The following is an 18,896-nucleotide window of genomic DNA, read 5'->3' as shown; positions in this document are numbered from 1 at the left end:
TAGACACAATAATCTAGATCGAATCAGGCGAAATGAAACCCTGTAACGTACTCTCCACCGGCGTCAACGGCTGCGCACCTGGCGAATTCCCCATCGACGGCGACCCCATCTGCTCGGTACCATTCCCTCCCGTAGCAAACCCAGGCTCCATTCTTGGCCTCCCAAGCATCATCGTTGGATCCAGAAACTGACCTTGCTGCTGCTGCTGCTGTTGTTGTTGTTGTTGCTGCTGAGCATGTTGCTGAGCCGCCTGCTGCTGAAGCTGCTGTTGGAACTGAAGCTGGTGGGGATGCGACCATGCAATTCCTTGTGGCTGGGCAGCATAACCTGGAGGGTACGATCCAACCATGCGAGCTGGCACTCCCGGCATCATCGGCGCAAAACCGTGTGCTGGATGTGGTGTTCCTGGTTGACGGAGGCCAAACACATTCTGTACCTGCGGCATGGATGACGGGTGAATTGCTGCGCCCATTGGCATGCCCCGAGGTGGAAGGGCGTTCATGGGTGGCGAGGTTGGCAGTCCCATCTGTGGAGGCGCACAAAGATCCTCAATAATCGGCCCATTGGCAAAGTTGGCTGCCCACAGAGCGTTTGGAGACATGGCTTGCTGTTGCTGGAGTATTGGCGAAGCGCCCATGGCATTTGGGTTCGGGCTGCCACCGAACATCTGTTGCTGTGGGTATCCCATCGGGATCATGCCTGGCATCTGGGCTGGGGTTGGTACAGGTCCGGGACCAAACGGCTGGAACTGAGCAGCGGTATATGCAGACTGCTGCGGTACATATCGTGAGCGGTTCATAATATTGCTGGATTGGTGTTGTTGAATTACAGTCTTGGCTCTGGCAGGGATGATGAAGATCTGGAGATCTGAAGCTGTCTTGGCTGGGTTATGGCTGGTTCAAGGCGAGTCCGTCAGGTCTACCGACGGCGTTGAGGGTCCGAATGGAGTCAAAAACAGATTGCGAAGGGAGTGATCGTCGAGTATTCGGATGGTGGGTACGTACAGACACTTATATTTGTGTCGAAAGTATGGGTGTACTACAGGTCGACCGTGATCCGGACCAAGGTGCCAGACTATGACTGAACGGTCAAATACGGGGCTCTCTCAATGACGTGTACCGTGGTTTGTTTTGGTCTCGGTCCCGCTGGACCGGTCCGGGCGGAGTCAGCTCGGAGTGCACAGAGGGCTTTGCACAGGGTAAAAGAGCTATCTCCGGGCTGTGTCGGTCACATTCCCAGCATTTGCCCGTCAGTTCAGCAGACCGCTTGATGTTTGAAGCCCACTCGTCTACCTGTTTCAGACTCTGGTCAAGGGGGACCGTGACTTGCGCCCGGACCCGGCTTGCTGGGCCGATGCCAACCCCGGCCCGCTCCACCATTATTGCGGCACGGAGGTAAACATCGACCCATTCGGCAGCTGCCGGACCGCCCAACGAGGGTGTCTAAGAATGGGATCACAGGTAAGACTTGGACCCCAACGAGGTACACAAAAATCCCCGCCGCACTGGTAAGGGGTGTGGTGTCCACAGTTGGGACCGAACAATGCAACAATGCAGCTCACAAAGTACAGATCCCTTGAAACATTGACAATGCAGCCAAAAACGGACGTCCTTTTGTTGGCCTTGCCCATCAACCAAAATACCAACCCATTGTGTGCTAACCCACAAGTCATATTTAGATGCTTTATAACCACTCAGACGCCATGTTGCAGCAGATCCACCCGGGGCAAGACTTACACTGCGCCATCACGAATAATCACCAACTTGAGCTTACCCTTCTTTTCTCTATCACACACAATGGGGCTTCGCCAAGTGCTACGGAAGCTATCACCACAAAACCGAAAGCCAAAGTTCCAAAAGATTGTCTGGCCTCCCGAAGAAAATGGCAAGACTGAAACCCGTCGTCCACCAACAAGAGGGAAGCAATTGGCGCCTTGGGGGTTCACAGCGCCTACGATGGATGCAAGGGGAATGCCATCACCTCTGCCAGTGACCATGAAGGTCCGGTCGAATACATCTTTCAACTCTCACGCCCCTCTTCTCACACCGAACCGTCTTGCTTTCCCATGATTCTTGTTTCCCTCTTTCTGGTTCTTGAGGCTGTCATAGACACACCGCATCCATTCCTTGCGGTTACTATCCAACTCCCGTACTCCAACCAATACAGTATTAGTTACCTATTGCAATCAACTCAAAATGCCGCATCCCATCCACCATCGAAATGTTCTTTTATGTCACCTAAAATACCGGCGCTTGGCACTCTTTGAGCCTCAACACACGTCATCGCACAAAATGACACTTGTAAGCCCACGAGCTCTCTGTGACACGTTTCACCTTTCAAACCTTGCACCAACTGCTTCCAAATTTCCCGACCCATTCCACATGTGCTAACCGAGGCCGGTTTTGTTGGCCCAAGGCCCGCAGTCTTGGTACTTAGTGGCTAGCCCTGCTTCAGGGGCGCAGGAAGGACTGCCAACGACGATGTTACCCTTCACCAGAGAGCACCGGATTTTGCTGTATTTTGAGCATAGAGATGAATCATGTCAAAATAAGAATTCTGGGTTCGAATTTGGGTTGGTACTACCAGAGTAACACGAGAAGTATCACTGCCCATACAGGGCTGGAATTAGGTTAGTAAGGGGTGTGCTTGGGTACAGCGTCGGAGACAGTGAAGAGGCATGATTTCGTTGATTAGTACAATATCTCATGTCTTAAGACATAGCCTGGCTGAAGACTACTACCGTACTTCCACTGCCAAGAATCTCAGTACTGGATGTTGGATTCGAGAGGTCAGTTAAAGGGAACACCAGGAACACGGCACCGGGATGGTACCATCTCAACTCACAGCGATACTTGCAGAATAGAGAATGGCAAAGCACCGTAGAATAACAATTCAAAGTCAATACAAACGTCCAAGATTGAACAACGAAGTAAAACCCCCAGTCAAAAAGACCATTACCTATGCCCATCAAACACCCAAATACCCAAAACGCCCCTTTTCCCACCCAAATCCCTGTTCCCATCCCAACCATCTAACCATAATGCATCCTAACCCAACCAAAAAGCAATGCACCAATTCACATACCTGCCAAAAGCCAACCGACCCAAACCCCCTTGAACAAAAGAAAATCCAACAAACAACCCGCCTCAAGATCAAGCAGTAAACTTCACCATCCTCTCCTCAATCTGCAACTGCACATGCCTAGGCAAACTGCTCATCGGCGTCCAATTCGGGACATAATGCGGCCCCCGATTCATATACACCCTCGCCCTGTCCACCGACCGCGACGAGTTCGGGGGATAATACGGCGTCCGTCTGCTCGATCTCACAACGGGGACTACACCCCCATCCGCTCCTCCATAACCACCATCCAGTTCCATAGCTGATGAGCTCGATGACACTGACGAGGATGATGAACTCCTCGAGTGAGATCTCCGACGACCACTGTGGCGGTCACGTCTTGGGCTTGGTGACGAGGGGGGTGACAGGGAGGAGGAGAAAAGGTCGGGGGAGAGAGCTGGCGACTGGAAGCTGTTGAGAGAGGAGTACTGATGGGTTGACTTGACTGGGGTTGAGGGAGGGGAGGGGAGGTCAAAGTGGTCTAGCAAAGACCCGCCGTCGGAGGGGACCAGGGTCGAGGTGCTCGAGGTGAGGGAGGGGGGCCCGTGGTGGGAGGGTTTGGTGTACGAGGGAGAATCGTACACGATGTCTTCCATTTCGTCCATCTTAGGAGAGGACCGCAGTTTCTGTGGTTTGCGGAGGGTGCGGTCCGGGAGGGACAGGCGGTGGGAGTGGAAGGAGGACATTTTGAGAGGGAGGTTGTTTGTCGATGTGTGCTGGCACAACCACGAAAATGTGTTGGTGGTGATAATGTTGTGCAATGCAAAAGGATTCGGTATTTGCTGACGATGACGCAACAGTGCACTGTGATCAACAGCAGCCACACACGATAAGAACGTAACGCACACCAGGGCAAAAAATGCTTGATAAGAAAATAAAGGACAAAAGGAAGAAAAGGCCGTGGTCGACTGCAACGATGTAGTTCAAGCCGAGTGTCAACACCTCGAGGTCATATCCAGCGGCGACCACTGACCTGGGCTATCTCTTATGTCTCAGCTACCCGTCGGCGGATGATCACCACAGCCGAATAATGACACTCACAAAATAACTCTACAATAGCGGTCATCCGTCCTAGGCCAATCTTCAAACCCTCAGACCCTGCAGTGCTATTGCATCTTTCCCATTCAAAACAGGCCCGGGGACCTGTTTCGGGGGGCTAAAATTAGGGTCACCCGCCCGTTTGGGTCGCTGCTCTCGTGAGCCCTGCGGCGCTAATTGTTGTCCTTAACAAAAACCGTCAAATCAGATCCCCGGAATTCGACCAACAAAGAGCTGCTTCCGACGTTTCGTTTTGGGGAAACCCCAGCGGCGCAGGCTGGCGCATTTTGCCATGCAGATGCATTGTCTACCCCGGACTTTTTGTTGATAAAGGGCTGAAACGGGGAGCGGGCCGTTTTATGAGTGGCTTGTTGGCCAGCTTTTTGAGGCTTGGGGTGAGATGTAATTTCATGCGGGAAGCGAGTGACGTGCAGATGGATGATCTTCAGTGGACCTGGGCCTAAAACGACCTGTTTAAAGATGGGAATGTCAACTTCTGTGCCTGATCCCAAGGTCTGTACCTTGTTGGATGTTTTGGTGCGTGTCGTTGTTGGCTTGTGATCAATGTCATGAGTGCAATGTCTTGGCCAAGCAACGTGGGGTCATCAGACCAACTTGAGCCCTGAGATGTTGAGTAGCAATCATATAAGCTGCAAGAGTAATAACACAAACAACAACAAAAGACAGGGCGTGTGGTTTAGTGGTACGACGTCTCATTTGCAAACAATGGTCTCTCACTGAAGCTGTTGCAAGACAGATGGAAGGGTTTGAATGATACGATGCTCTATGTGAAGGTCCCAGGTTCGAACGTCCATTTTTTATTTTCTTAACACATGCAATAACCACTAGTATGTTTACCCATACACTCATTTGATGTGTATGTTGCAACTTGCGAGTGTTGTTCTTTATCTGATTCATATTGTGACTTCTCAGGTTCATACATGTAGCTAAACAAAGAAGATCGCAGTCCAGTATGAATGATCTCTCCGCAAACGCGCAAGATGTGACAGCTCAGAATCAACGAACTCGGTCCCAGACAGTTGGGACCTCCCTTGATGATTTAGGAGGCCCTGACTCCAGCAACAGGGCAAACAGCCCCAACACTAGCATGGCTCACGTCAGGGTGCCCATGCAGCTTCCCCTTGTGGTGGTCAACTCTCGCCTTGGTAACCGGGCAGATAGCATCGCCTGCCTTGCCCTCAGTGGAAGGGTGATCGGGAGGGAGAACCGTGGTGGCAGTTCCTACGACAGGGCAGACCTGATCGTCCATTTGCTGGCTCTTGGGCTCGTTGACGAGCTTGCCTGTCAAGACGGGGCAGGCATTCGCATCGTCGTGGTTGTGCTCGGCGGAGAGTCCGGGGTGGGGAACTTGAGGGTGCTTGTGAAGGTTGTGGTGGTGGTCCGTTGTAGCACCGACGACAGGGCAGGTCTGGCCTGGCTTGTTCAGATCGATGTCTGGGTGCGAAGGGGGCAGAGTGGTGTTGGTGGTTCCAACGACGGGGCAGTTCATTGTGGTTGAAGACATGTTGGAGGTGCTGTAGGTATTGATGGTTTGGATAGATCTGAAGTTTAAAGTTGAAGTAGTGTCGGGGATCTCAAATCGAGATGGGATCGTGGATCAGGTTCCTTGGTGGCTTGCTGTTGTTGTTTGAGGGTGAAACAGAGGCTGCAGGTGGCAGAAGGTAAATAGGTGACTGCCCTGTCCCCTTTCAGGTCATTGTTGGCCAGTCAGGCCGCCCGCTGGGGCGGAGTGCAATGCTTCTTTCGAAGCTTTGATGGAGCTCAAAGGCGTAAGACCGGTGGATGGTATGACGTAGTGGGGACACATGCGGTCCAGGTTATCACAATCCAGCCAATCACTGCTTGGTCTGAAAGTTTAGCGAGGGCCGCTGTGGGGCTGATGGAGCCACAAATCACCAGAAGTTAGCTGTTCTCACCAATCATGCTGATGCTGTTGGTCAGATCTATCTCGAAACAGCTTGGAGCTGCCAGCGAGCTTGGCATTCAGTTGAACATCTGTTAAACATGGGAGAAGGCTCAGTATCATGAAACCACTGCTTCGAAGTTGCTGGTCCATGCGAGAACATTGAAGCTGTCAGGTGTCACGTTCAAGCAAAGCTACCTACCTACCAGGAGATCGGCATTACCCCGCCAAAAGCCAGTTCTCGGACTTTGTCGCTTCAACACGGCAAAGACACCTTGATCTTCAGCAGAGTCAAGCTTTCAAGCATGCGGCCGAGCTCTTCTTCGGTGAAGCACACCCCAGCTCCCACTGCCATTGGATATTGCATGCAGAAACATTGGTCTTGCATTTCTCCCATTATCAAATCGGATTCCTTCAACCCCCTCAATGCCCATTGTTGTTTTGCACAAGTGGGCAGCCACGGGCCGTTGAATCTTGAACTCCGTGACTCCTTTCCCCGCATCCATACGGGCAGGTACTTGCTCACAAGGTAGGTCATTGCGGGGTTGTTGAGGTACCTGTTGCCTGAAACTCCAACCACAGGACAAATAGATGACGTCGCTCTTACATCGGGAGCTTGCGTGGTGCACCAGATGACCGAACCATTGGGGGGAGGCGACTGCTTCGCGTCCTGGCCGTGTTCTTGGGCTTTATTATGGCCATCAGCTGTTGTCTAGAACAACAATTGGACTTTTCTTCTCTATCACTCAACAAAGTGTGTTGTCTCGATATCAACACCCGGTTTACTCGCTATCCATCAAGATGATCCACCACGATCAAGTTGCGGAAATGCTCTACGGCTATGCTGGCGCTGCAGCTGCCAAGCCGACGCATACAGACAGTCCCGGTCCCATTCCCACTGTTATCCGTAGGTCCCTCTTCTCTAGACCACAAACCACATCTGGAACTAATACCTTCATCGCACAGCAACACCCCCACAGTTTCAAGAAATCGGCGAGACAGGCCACCGGACGTTATGGGTTGTCTTTGCCCTGATGGTCCTCTCCTCGGGCTTCTTCGCCTTCATGTCATGGAACGTCCCCATCTCCAAGCGCCTCTACCATGTCATTACCACCCTGATCACCATCACCGCCTCCCTCAGCTACTTCGCCATGGCCTCTGGCCACGCCACGAGCTTCAGCTGCACCCCGGCCAAGGACCACCATAAGCACGTGCCCGACATTGGATACACTGAATGCCGTCAGGTGTTTTGGGGGAGATATGTTGACTGGGCCATCACCACGCCGCTGCTCCTGCTGGACCTGTCCTTGTTGGCCGGTATTGATGGTGCTCACACCCTCATGGCTGTTATAGCTGATGTGATTATGGTGTTGAGCGGACTGTTCGCCTCGCAGGGTGAGACAGCTACTCAGAGGTGGGGATGGTATGCCATTGGGTGTGTGTCGTACCTGTTTGTTATTTGGCATGTGGCTCTTCATGGTGCTCGGACTGTGACTGCCAAGGGGAGGAGTGTGACGAGGCTGTTTAGCTCTTTGGCGCTGTTTACGTTTGTGTTGTGGACTGCTTATCCCATGTGAGTCTACCCTACGACTGGGATTGTGAAGTTTGTTGCTGACTATTGGAAATAGTGTTTGGGGCATTGCTGACGGCGCTCATCGCACTACTGTTGATACCGAGATCTTGATCTACGCTGTTCTCGACATCCTCGCCAAGCCTGTCTTTGGTCTCTGGCTTCTCTTCAGCCACCGCTCGTTGGCTGAGACCAATGTTGATGTGGGTGGATGGTGGTCCCATGGATTGGGCGCTGAGGGGAGAATCAGGATTGGTGATGAGGAGTAAGATGGGCAGATGAATCGTTGTTAGTGAAGGAGAGGATGAGAGGAACGATGGACGTAATACAGGATGATATTATTGTGATGGGTAGCGTTATTTTCTTTTCGGGACAAAGGCTAGGTCTGCATGCTTCGGGTACTGCAATGTCAAAAAGTTATCATTGAACAATCCATTGATAAATCCGCATCCTTTACACGGCAAATAGCCGTTGATTGCCCCCTATCTTAGCGGTGTTGACCACCTTGTCGTGATCAAGCCTACGCATCCTCGTCCCCTCCATGAGTCTACATTGCTGAAGGTCTTCAACAACTCCAACACCCCCTCCATGATGCCATTCACAATGTCAAAAATGACAAGGACGTTTTCCCTCTCGGCCGATAACAAACGACCGGCCGGCGCGTCTGCGGGCGACACAACCGCGGTTTGCTCATGGCCTCCGCGTGCATCGCCAGTTGCTTGGAAGAGCGAGGAAGCTAGGCGTTTGTTCGCGATATGATTCGTTTTTGAGCGGGGACAAAAGCACTAGCGAGCGCCAAAACATATGAAAAGTGGTGATGAATAACTCGACAGAGATGGAAGTGTAGGGCAAGAGTTGGGCATGATCCCACCGGTACTAACTCCCAAGTCTATCAAGGTATTTTACTTAGTTCTAGTAGAATTCCAGGCCCTGGAATAGACTAGAAATTAGGTAGAATAGGCCTAACTCTTGTGTAGGTAGGGAGAAAAGCACTGATGATTGTGTTGTGTGGGTCTGGAAAAGGGTGGGTTTAAAAGACTTACCCTCGTTGATGAGTTCGGAGAGGTCGTTGAGGAGGTCGAGGGCTTTGGTTGTAGATGTTGATGGGGGAGGTGGTGTTGGTGGTGGTAATGCGGGCGGTGGTGGCTTGTTGGAGTTGGTGTAGGGAGGAGAGGGCTTTACTGAGGGCGGTTGTGAGGTAGTCCATTGTGAGGGTTTTGGTTGTGGGAAAAGTCGCTGGATGGGGGTTTGTGATGGGTCGTAGATGTTCGAGTATGAAGAGTTGGTAGTTGGAATGGAAGTGGTATGCTACTCTGGTGGCGAGGAATTGTAGTTGAAAAGGGTGTGTGGTTGTTGAGGACCGGTGGGTTGTCTGCGTGGGGAAGACGGATTCTGAAGTCGTGAGTGGAGGTTGATGATGGGCTGTAGGAGTTCGGGGACGAAGAGTCGGTAGTTGAAATTGAAGTTGTATGTTTTGGTGTGGTGGAATTGTCGTTGAAGAGGGTGGAGGTGTTGAGGAGGGGTGGGTTGTCCGGGCGAGGAAGACGGATTCTCTGGATAAGGTGCATTTTCAACTCCCTTGTACACTCGCTGGCATTTACAACATATGGTTCTCTGGCCGTCTAATTCACATATAGTCGAAAGTGTATGCCTGGGACCTTTGTAGGAACCTGTTTTGACTTTATGGCTGACTAGATACCGTCATAAAGCCACCCTGGTAGCAGTATACCTCTCCTTCCTCCCCCTATCAAGCTCCCAACTTTCCAACAGCTCTACCATCTCATCGAACCCTTCTGCCTTCGCAATATCCAGCGGCGTCCCTTTCACATCAATTCCATCAAACGGCTGCTTCGACATCACCCCTTTGTCAGCCCCCATCCTCAGCAGCCAGCCCACCATATCCTTCATCCCAACCTTAACCGCAGCATGAAGTGGAGTGTTGTCTTTTGCATTCCGAGTATTGATGTCAGCGCCACATCCCAGAAGATACGCTGCACAGAGGATATGACCCCTGGCGCAAGCAATGTAGAACGCGTCACAGCCAAAGACATCCTTGTGTTTAAAGTCCGCAGCAGGAGTATAGCTGATAAGGAGTTTGATAATGAAATCGTGACCCTGGTCAGCAGCAAGCATGAGGGGAGTGGTGCCGGTGTTATCAACACAGTTGATATCAATACCACTGCTTTGAAGCAGCATTTCGACCAGTGCCTCGTGCCCTTCCCTTGAAGCGTAGTGCAGGGGCTGCATTCCGTCCTTGTCCCTGACGGTGGCATCTGCCTTGTGTCGTAGCAACAATTCAGCGAGGATGGTGTTTCCCGACCAACATGCACGGTGTAATAACGTGTAGCCCTCGTTGTTGGGTTGATTTGGGTCGGCCCCGGAGCGTAACAAGTACTCTGCTGTCGCAGCGTTGTTGGCAGCAGCCCAAAGTACTGTCGGCTTCTCATAGTCCCTGGAATGCCGATTAAAATCAGCGCCAGTTTGGACAAGGAATTCCACGACTTGTAGAGAACCGCTTTTCGCTGCAAACCAAAGGGGCGTGCGGCCCCTGGAATCAAGCACCAAGCACTCCTGGGCTCGTCGAGAGTGGGAGAGCTTCATAATGATTCGGAGATCCTCTAGCCATCCTCCAGCAGCCGCATGATGAAGTGGCGTGTAGTCTTTGCTTTTGGTTCCAAGAGTTGGGTCGGCTGCTACAGTACTTCCGTTTGGCTGAAGCAAAACCCTGAGTACACTTGTGTCGGTTGGTTGAATCTCCCTGTCCTCCCGACAAACAGCATCCATGAGAGGGGTATTGCCGTCAATATCATATGCGTTGGGATCGGCGCCGTTGTTCAACAGAGTCTGAACAACAGCCTTGGAGTTCTTCCTGGCCGCCATGTGCAGGGGGGTCCGTCCTCGTGAATCTGATGCATTTACGTCCGCTCCACGACGTACCAAGGCCAGGGCTACTACAGATTTGTCGTGTTCGATGGCCGCCATGAGTGGTGTTTTGTTGTCCTGTGAGCGACAATCCACTGTCGCACCGTACGACATGAGAAGCTCGGCCATGACCAAATCTCCAAGCATCGCAGCAACATGGAGGGGGAACAGCTCGCCCTCCATCGACCCCAGCGTGAAGTCCGGGTGTACTTGTTCGAGCAGCCCTTCAACCTCACGCCATTTCCCCCTTCTCACTGCTTTGACAAATACCTCTTGGGCATCGTGACTAGGTGGAGGCAAACGGGTGTTGGAGATGTGGTCGTTGAACTGGCGAGCCAGCGCAAAGAAAATGGAGGCAACTCGATCTGCAGATTTGCGTCGCTCGGAGGGTGCGCGGTCGTTTCTCCTGTCACTGAAACGATGTTAGTTCTATGATGCTAGCAAGCGGAAATACACCTACACCACCAGACTGTTCCGAATGAACTCCAGCTCCTTGCGCTTGTTCACGATGCTATGTTGCATCTTTTCGAGGTAGGACAACTTCCACGCCACCTTTCCATTGGCCACAACCCTTCCAACTTTGGACCCAGACGAACATGGTTTCGCCAGCTTGGACAGCTCTCCAGCAAAACATTGTAGGTCGAGTTGTAACTGTGAAATATTGTCCCGTAGAATACTTGATAGGTGTACGCCCGCGTTAGACCTCCTCCGGCTTGGCCGCCCTGCATTATCGTCGATCGATAACGTCGGGGGAGAGTTGTTGTTGTTTTCCTGTTCCTGGATGTAATTCAGCACGCCAGCGGTGAGATTCAGCTCCCTTTGTATCTCGGCGATCTTTGTGCCGGCGTTGGTGAAATTGCCCAGAAGGTTGATGACTTGTTGAAGGGTTGCGCCCACAGTGAGGATCGAGGTAGTGATGGTCAGTGGATCCATGGAAGCTTTGTTGAATCCCGAGAGCACGGTACTGGATGGTGGAGAAAACTGCGGGGAAGGAGGCACGGCATGTGCAAGGTAAGGGGGGAGGCCTCAGTGATATAAGGGCAAGTTAGGTATATTGAGGTGCTGCAAGTACGGGCTGGCTCAGCCCCATGGATGCCCGAAAAGGCCTGGTTTGGATCGGGCGCGTCAATTCCCAGGCACCCAAAATGAAACCAAGAGTTCGTTGACTCATGGGTTCCTTACTCCATGGAGTTGATGCCTAAAGTTATCGTCTCAGAGGTACACATATTCATTGGCCAGCTGTCAAGTAGCAAGCAAACGGCCTTCCCTGATCTCACCTTATGTTTTCACTTATACTATCCCGGTATGAGTTGGCCTTTGTGGTGGACTCTCATAACTCCGTCCAGTTTCCACAGATTGCCGTGAAAGATGTCCGAAAGGTGCATGTCCAATGGCAAAACCACTATCCGCACCCGTGGCCGAGTTCTGTGACAGTGTGTCTTGCATCTCTCGGGACCTATTCCGACTTGAAAACTGACCAGTTCCCACAACTGATCGATTTTGTGCGCCAGATGTCGCATTACCTGGAGCATGGTCCATAGCTTGAGCCTCTGTGCCGTTGATGCGTGGGTTGCGTCTTCGGCGCCATCTATAGATAGCCCATGCAAGAATAGCAAGAACCAGAGCACCCAAGACGGCTCCCAAAGCGATAAGGCCTTTTTCGGTGGCTGTCAGCCCCCCTGAGGGACAAGTTCCTGTCGCAACCGGCAGCACCGCACCCGCTTCGCTGTTCAGAGGTGCCATATAGAACTTTCCAGCATCGTAATCGACGAAAAGATACACCTAACATGAGTGAGTAGGGAGAACTCTGTCATAAAAAAAGGGACGATGAGACCCACCTGTGAAAGAAAAGCTTTCCCCAAGACTGGCGCATTTCCAGGAGCTGGATCACCAAAGATTTGCAGTTCGTTATAGGATGTGTTCAAAACGGCAGCCCCGTTGCTATCAAGGCCCCTCAATGGTCTCTGAAGCTCGTGATATGGCACCTCCACTGTCATCTTGTCATTGATGGTAAACCGTAGCGCCGCGTTGAACTCTCCAGATGATCTCCGATAGACCAAACCAGGTTCGAGATTCACCAACTCGTCTGCATACTCAGTAACTGGTACCAAGTGGGTGCGTTGTTCAGTGGTTTGGTTCACATAGCCGAGCAAAGTGGAGAGGGTTTCTGAGGGCAAGCGGAACAAATTGTCGTATCTGTGTTTGACTCGTTAGCTAACCGTTTTGTTTCTTGAAGAGAGGGCCGATACTTACGGCTCAACACAGACTGTTATTCCGGTTGATTTGCTGAAGATGTCCCTGCTTTCTGTTTCACTCGCATTCGCCATCTTTATCTCAAGCGTCAGTCCAGTTAGTTCGACCTGCAGGGGGCAATGCCGATCTTGGAGTCTGTCGTTTTGCGGAATCGGAAATTCGTGAAGGAATGGATTGGCAACACTTCCTTGGTCGTAGCCTCCGAGTACAAGACTGCCACCTCGCGGCGACTGAACACTTTGCGATCCAACGTTCAATCCAAACGATCTTGCCACGATCAAACCTTGACCCTTTAGTACTTTCAAGATCGATGAGTCTGTTGCAAGCCCTAGATGAGATGCTGCCGAGTTTTGGCCTTTGGTGATCAATCCGACAGTTGTTGTGATGGCCTGTCTTGACAGCTGCATGCTCACCTCGACGGCATCCTCAATAGTGTTGTTCAGTAAGGTCCATCCTGGATTCTGCACCAGATTGCTGAGTGGCACTCCCTTGAACTTGTCGGCAGAAACTGGTCCTCCCCTTCTCGAGGCACACTGCGCTGAGGTCATGTCGACTTGGTGGACTTTGAGTTGCTCGGACGACTGGCAAAGATTGGTTGTTGTTAAGAAGGTATCGTTGAGCACCGTTGAAGGAATCATGCTTTTGCTATGTTAGCGAAGACCAACGAGGGGAAGATCATCCCCGGGTGCATGTTCCCCATGCATGTCTCAAATGCAAGGGGGGTCCGTCGCGACATACCATATCGTTCTCTCATTGTTAAGAGCTACTTCGGCTCCCCAAGACTGCACCTCTGGCTCGTTTGGCGACCGGATTGTACAGTTCCCAACGCGGAATTGAATTGTGTTTCCATCCGCGCAGCTTGCCGCGACAGCCGCCCTGATCAGAAGGAATGTGAACAGTAAAAGATCGACCATGTTTTCATCATTCCTCAAAGGCCAGTTGGTTGTTATCTTGGATCGAGGAAGACAGGTTGTGGACTCAGTTGGTCTCCTGCTACGGACGATCGCGGGGAAATGAATGACTGAACAATTTGTCCCCTCAGACACCATGCTGAGCAGGGCAAAGCCTTACTTGCGCGGGGAAGCTGTCGAATGGGATCATGAAAACACCCCCCGGATTGTGGCTTGCATAGCCCTCGCCAAGTCTTCCATATTGATCCTGCGCCATGAATCTCTGCGCCCAGTTCGACAGGTGATGCGAGATTCAGTCTCAAAATTGTGAGTTATGTCAGCCTAAAAGCACGGAAAGATTGGGGGGTCGGTGGGGGCCTGAGAATAAAGATGCAATGTCGCGACTCAATTGATGAGGCGGGTGCCTGGAGAAGAATCTCGGAGAGTAAACCCGCTGGGGCGTTGTAGCCAGTAACGGATACCAGGCTAACACCAGGCTCGCGATGAACCACGTAGATAACCCTCACCAGGCATCCTAGTATAATGAGACTTTATTGGATTTAAACATTTGCGCTCAAGTTCAACGGAAGCTCTGGAGGTCTAGACGCCCACCAGCACCCCTTGTAATTCCTTCGTTCCAGCAGTCAACCTCCCCAAAACACCACCAACCGCCACAACACAACTACCCCCCTTCGCATGCCCTCCAAAGCCCTCAAGAGTTTGGCAACAACCCCAACCTAGCAGCTGTAATCAATGCCGCACGCGCGCTGTGATTCTACCCGTCAGTCATCCGAGACCAAACTTCAAGAAGTCATCCAGGTCAATACTTACACACCAGTATCCGCAGTTGCCAGAGCAGCAACCAAACGATGTGCAAGAGGCGGGGACACAGCCACCTTCCTTGTCAACAGGCTGAAGGGTATCGACGAGTCCGATTCCCTTGGGAGGGGCAGCCATGGCGAGCGTCGCGCCGAGGATGGTGAGGAGGTACTGGAACTGCATGTTGACTTTTGAAAGGAGTAGGACAAAGTTGAGAGGGTTTGAAAGAAGATGTCTGGTGGATGATGAGAAACTGAGAGACACTCGCAGTCATCAAGGGCGGGGAGACATCTTTTATAGATCTCTCTGACCCTTTCGCTCGCCCTCGGACCTTGACCGACCCCTTAGCCTCCGCATCTATTTTCCCCCTTTCGCCTGTCGAAGTCATACTTCCCTCGCCTGCCTGTTGAAGCCACAACTACCGCTCTCTTTCACAACCAAGATCCCAACCGAGACCCAAGACATAAGCAAACACCTCACCGTGCACGAAACTTAGAAATAGCAACAACCATGTAACAACGATCCAGGAACTCAGACCCGTATCATCTGGTTCCGAACTTGCCCCTAGCAGTCTAGTGCCCAACCCCATATTTTGACTCTGTGGAAGCGAACGAATTGACAGCTCAACAAACCCCCTAAATGTAACCGTGGCCTACAGATCGACGTATCACCGACCAAGACTTGCTACACCACACCCCAGCCGCAGACTTGGCAAACCCTGCCAGAAGACAACCTAACAAGAACTCAGCTGGAGGCTCTAGCTGCAGCATCATTCCCCCGTTTTTTTTCCTTTCGGGGTAAGGAAACGGCGGGACCGCGGGCCTGAAAATCGCTTCAGGTTTCCGCTTTGGATAGTCGATGATGGGAATATGGTTTGATCGGGCTTTCCGGTGGCGTTCGGTAAGAGAATGGCTTGAGGTTGCGTTCCCTTGGTTGAGCGATTATGGTCTCGGCGAAAAGAAAGCAAGCATCATTGCTGTCTTTTCAACGTCGGCGACCGGTCAGAATATTGGCGTCCTACATCTCGGCATGCTGATAGTGTCAGGCTCAAGACGCATGCATCAAGCAGGAGACAGCTTCTTCATCTCAGATTCAGCCCGTTCTGTAAATGGAAACGACACATATCAATTGCCTCTATTCCTCGCGTACAGATAACCTAACGTCTTGTAGGAACCACAGCGCTTAACTCTGCATCCAGTTTCCAAGCCCATGCCTCACCGGCATCCACCTCTTCTCGAAATATTCATCCCCCATCAAGTCCAAACACCCTCCCACCTTCTCGACAGTGCCCACCTCCAACCCCAGATCAAACCCTACACAACGGCCCATTATTCGTCGTCAACCCATCCCCCGTCTCCACCCTCCACCCCTCACTCCCAACCCCCTTATGAACCCAAAACAACCCCCAAGGATCCCTCTCCCTCTTCACCCTCAACAACCGCCCATAATTCTCCCCCCCAAAGAAACTCTCCTGCCAGTCTGGCTCCAACCTCCCAGCTTCATTGTAATACGCCCCGCTCCCCGGAGTCACCCGTCGAATATCATCAGTTGCATCCTCCAGCCTAGCCAGCTCTGCCTTGAAATTGCTCGCTGCTTCACCGGGTGTGGACTCCAACACCCAGAGCGATGACACGTCGAGCAGAGAGAAGACCGTCAGGTGGATGACCATACTTCTCATGTGGGGGCTCACACCACTCGCTGCGTAGGGTCCTGTCACCAGATCGAGCTTTGGACCGTAGGCTCGGGTGCGGATGTTGAAGCCCTTTTCCACTGCTCTTTTGATTGCGCTGGAAGTCTGAGATATACTGGTTGAGTTGGCCCAGTTATTTCGGGGAAGAAGGCGTGAAGAGAAAGCACCGCTTCCCGGCGCGGTGTTTGTCCCATTCCCAGGTTCAGCATAGGTGACCAGCGTGGCGACAGGAGTGGTGATGTTGATGCCGGCTTCATCACGGAACGACTGGAACAGCGGATTGACAAACTCCTGAGTCTTGCTTGCGGAGAACCCGGGCATAAGGAATATTCCCGCAAAGGAGAAACTTGTGTTGCCGTGGTAGGTGACGTCTCCGTGGCCGAAGCCGCCGGCGTCGACGACCTTTTTCGCAAAGGCCAGGTAGATCTCTACCCCTTTCCAAAAGTCTTGGGTATTGGTGATATTGGCGGTTGGGTTCTGTAACGTCGTGGGGGCAATTGGACCTGTAGTGAAGCCGTAGGTAGCGGTGCCGAGGGTGATCAGTCCCTTGGAGGCCTTGACAACGATCGAGGTGACGACGCCGTAGGTGCCTCCACCTCCGCCACGCAGGGCAAAGAAGAGGTCTTTGTTAGTGTCCTTGTTTGCCGTCATGAATCTGCCATCGGCAGTGACAAGGTTGATACTCAGGACTTGATCGGCTCCAAGGCCCCAGATAGAAGCCAGATTGGAGTGGCCGCCTCCTTGGAACCAGCCGCCAGCGATGCCAACCGTCTCAGTGGGGAGCTTGGGCACGGCGATGGTGAAGTTCTGCGCGATCATGGCATTGTTTGCCTCCCAGGTCTCGGTTCCAGCACCGAGCCTGACTGCTGAGCCCTTGTACTGATTGGCCTTGTAGCTTTGGAGATATTCGATGCCCTTTAGGTAATGTGTCCACACGCTTAGTGATCCGTAACCGCTTGAACGACCCAAGAAGTCATGACCCGTGTTCCTGGCGGAGCCGTTAGTTTGCTTTCTTTTTTTTTTTTTGCGCTGTTTCGTTGTGATGGCTTACTTGATGATCAACCTGATATCATTGTTCCGAGCAAAGTTGACAGCTATCTGCACATCCCTCACGGACGTAGCATTGACCACATACTCCGGAAACCCTCCCTGTGTGCAGCTTCTCAGAGGCCCACTGACGTTGGCAGATAACAGACATGTATTCCCCTGAGTCCAGGGGCTGAGCACACTGAGGGGATCGTCAAGCCAGAATCTGGTGCGCCTGGCCGCGCCGCCGACGAGGAACTCACAAGCAGCCGCATTGTAATTTGGCCCTGGATAACAGACAATGGGTGCTGGAGATGGCTTCAGGAGCCTGCCACCGAGCGTTGTATTCAATTTTGACCATTCGTTCAGGGTAGGCCAAGCCGCATCTTGGGGTCCAATCTTGCATGTCGGTCGGTTGTGGTTGAGGGACACCGAGGAGGGATCTCCAAAGGCGATATTTTGATGGTTTGTCGTCTCTCGCTTGGACAATTGCTTGGTCTCGAATGGAAAGTTGGGTTCATCCTTTTTCGCTGACGCGGAGACCAACAGGACACCGACAACCAGAGCTCGGAAAAGGCGCATTTGGGGAGGTGATAGCTGCCAGGGTCTCTCGCCTCTCAGCATGCGGGTATCCATCATGATTGGTATGAGCGTCGCCTCTTATGCTCGCTATGGGGTTGTCCGTCCCGCTGGATCAAGGCCCGAGACTGTGAAGGGATCCTTGGCAGGCCGACCCGTTGGGTTGCGTTGCTGCAGGAAAGGATTCAACCAGCAGCCCGGCTGCAAGGTTGGAGATACTATTGGATCCGAAGGACCTATCGATGCTGTTCCCGACGGTGTTTTGTGCCAGTTCCAGAGACCAGGTCAGTGGACGTAAGCTTGTGTAACGGCGGATCGCAGACTGTTGGAAGCTTGCGTGGCCAACCTCCAAGGTCGTGTAACAATGGATGGTTGTGGTAGAGTATCTTCACGCTGGTCCGATGTCCTCAAATCTCTGGCATGGAGATGTCTCACTTGGAGCAAGGTGCCCCGCAGTCGACACCTACCCGACTTCCATTGGCACCCTGCCCCTCATGGTCCCCATGCCATCACGTCAGCAAAGATTCATAAGCCCTGGTTACACAGTGCTCTGTATCATGTCCCAGATCTGCAAGTTTCTGCTCGATGATAAACTGCATCATCTTGGCAATATTCATATGTTATTGGTCTCAACTTTGACACTGTGTCACCCCACGGGCTTCCTCTGGCCCAACATCGTCTAATTGTTTACTTTCAGACTTAGTCCATTGCACTTCGGATAGTCGGCATGAGAATAACCCGACGACATCGGACCGAGAAACGGACAACGCCTTGACTGGGCCTGTGTGGTCTTTGTTTAACAAACTTCGTGATGGTTGTGGTTGGAAAAACAGACGACATACTCCGCATCCGGACTCGCTACTCCAGACACCCACCTCGCTAAGAGGCGTGAGGCTTCGAATCCTCCCAGCGTGGAATGCTAAGACCCCACATCACGATGATTGAACTGGAGCACTTTGTCCGTCCAGGTGGAGGGTTTCGAGCTGGATTCCCAATGCGGTCGATTTGCTACGATGTGGATATCATCAGCAACAACCAACAGATGAACGCTTTGTCAGTCAGTGG

The 18,896-nt window shown here is 52.2% G+C and overlaps 8 protein-coding genes across 8 annotated transcripts; 1 reads left to right on the top strand and 7 right to left on the bottom strand.

Moving 5' to 3' along the window:
* Nucleotides 1-13: 13 nt before the first annotated feature.
* On the bottom strand, nucleotides 14-799 carry QC761_500560 (uncharacterized protein; the record flags this gene model as incomplete). Its single annotated transcript, XM_062879305.1, has 1 exon — nucleotides 14-799. One exon carries the CDS (start codon nucleotides 797-799, stop codon nucleotides 14-16), a length of 786 nt encoding a protein of 261 aa, XP_062730558.1.
* A 2,353-nt stretch (nucleotides 800-3,152) lies between these two features.
* QC761_500570 (uncharacterized protein) lies at nucleotides 3,153-3,806 on the bottom strand (the record flags this gene model as incomplete). Its single annotated transcript, XM_062879306.1, has 1 exon — nucleotides 3,153-3,806. One exon carries the CDS (start codon nucleotides 3,804-3,806, stop codon nucleotides 3,153-3,155), a length of 654 nt encoding a protein of 217 aa, XP_062730557.1.
* A 1,412-nt stretch (nucleotides 3,807-5,218) lies between these two features.
* QC761_500580 (uncharacterized protein) lies at nucleotides 5,219-5,683 on the bottom strand (the record flags this gene model as incomplete). The annotated part of the gene is made up of 1 exon (XM_062879307.1): nucleotides 5,219-5,683. One exon carries the CDS (start codon nucleotides 5,681-5,683, stop codon nucleotides 5,219-5,221), a length of 465 nt encoding a protein of 154 aa, XP_062730556.1.
* A 509-nt stretch (nucleotides 5,684-6,192) lies between these two features.
* Nucleotides 6,193-8,138, top strand: NOP1_2 (Small subunit processome complex component). The gene is made up of 3 exons (XM_062879308.1): nucleotides 6,193-6,989; nucleotides 7,049-7,655; nucleotides 7,711-8,138. The coding sequence occupies exons 1-3, from the start codon at nucleotides 6,884-6,886 to the stop codon at nucleotides 7,919-7,921; spliced, it is 924 nt and encodes a 307-aa protein (XP_062730555.1). The 5' UTR covers nucleotides 6,193-6,883; the 3' UTR covers nucleotides 7,922-8,138.
* Nucleotides 8,139-8,564: 426 nt separating this feature from the next.
* Nucleotides 8,565-8,859, bottom strand: QC761_0075530 (uncharacterized protein; the record flags this gene model as incomplete). The annotated part of the gene is made up of 2 exons (XM_062872760.1): nucleotides 8,565-8,592; nucleotides 8,696-8,859. The coding sequence occupies 2 exons, from the start codon at nucleotides 8,857-8,859 to the stop codon at nucleotides 8,565-8,567; spliced, it is 192 nt and encodes a 63-aa protein (XP_062730554.1).
* Nucleotides 8,860-9,353: 494 nt separating this feature from the next.
* Nucleotides 9,354-11,507, bottom strand: QC761_500600 (uncharacterized protein; the record flags this gene model as incomplete). The annotated part of the gene is made up of 2 exons (XM_062879309.1): nucleotides 9,354-10,986; nucleotides 11,035-11,507. The coding sequence occupies 2 exons, from the start codon at nucleotides 11,505-11,507 to the stop codon at nucleotides 9,354-9,356; spliced, it is 2,106 nt and encodes a 701-aa protein (XP_062730553.1).
* A 357-nt stretch (nucleotides 11,508-11,864) lies between these two features.
* Nucleotides 11,865-13,851, bottom strand: QC761_500605 (uncharacterized protein; the record flags this gene model as incomplete). Its single annotated transcript, XM_062879310.1, has 4 exons — nucleotides 13,566-13,851; nucleotides 12,828-13,466; nucleotides 12,413-12,770; nucleotides 11,865-12,356 (listed from the first exon to the last, which is right to left on the bottom strand). The coding sequence occupies exons 1-4, from the start codon at nucleotides 13,739-13,741 to the stop codon at nucleotides 11,865-11,867; spliced, it is 1,665 nt and encodes a 554-aa protein (XP_062730552.1). The 5' UTR covers nucleotides 13,742-13,851.
* Nucleotides 13,852-15,641: 1,790 nt separating this feature from the next.
* QC761_500610 (uncharacterized protein) lies at nucleotides 15,642-18,271 on the bottom strand. Its single transcript, XM_062879311.1, has 2 exons — nucleotides 17,278-18,271; nucleotides 15,642-17,214 (listed from the first exon to the last, which is right to left on the bottom strand). Exons 1-2 carry the CDS (start codon nucleotides 17,889-17,891, stop codon nucleotides 15,843-15,845), a joined length of 1,986 nt encoding a protein of 661 aa, XP_062730551.1. The 5' UTR covers nucleotides 17,892-18,271; the 3' UTR covers nucleotides 15,642-15,842.
* Nucleotides 18,272-18,896: the final 625 nt, after the last annotated feature.

The sequence above is a fragment of the Podospora bellae-mahoneyi genome, chromosome 5, assembly GCF_035222275.1.
Source record: "Podospora bellae-mahoneyi strain CBS 112042 chromosome 5, whole genome shotgun sequence".
NCBI lineage: Eukaryota > Fungi > Ascomycota > Sordariomycetes > Sordariales > Podosporaceae > Podospora > Podospora bellae-mahoneyi.
This window is presented reverse-complemented; position numbering and strand designations above follow the sequence as displayed.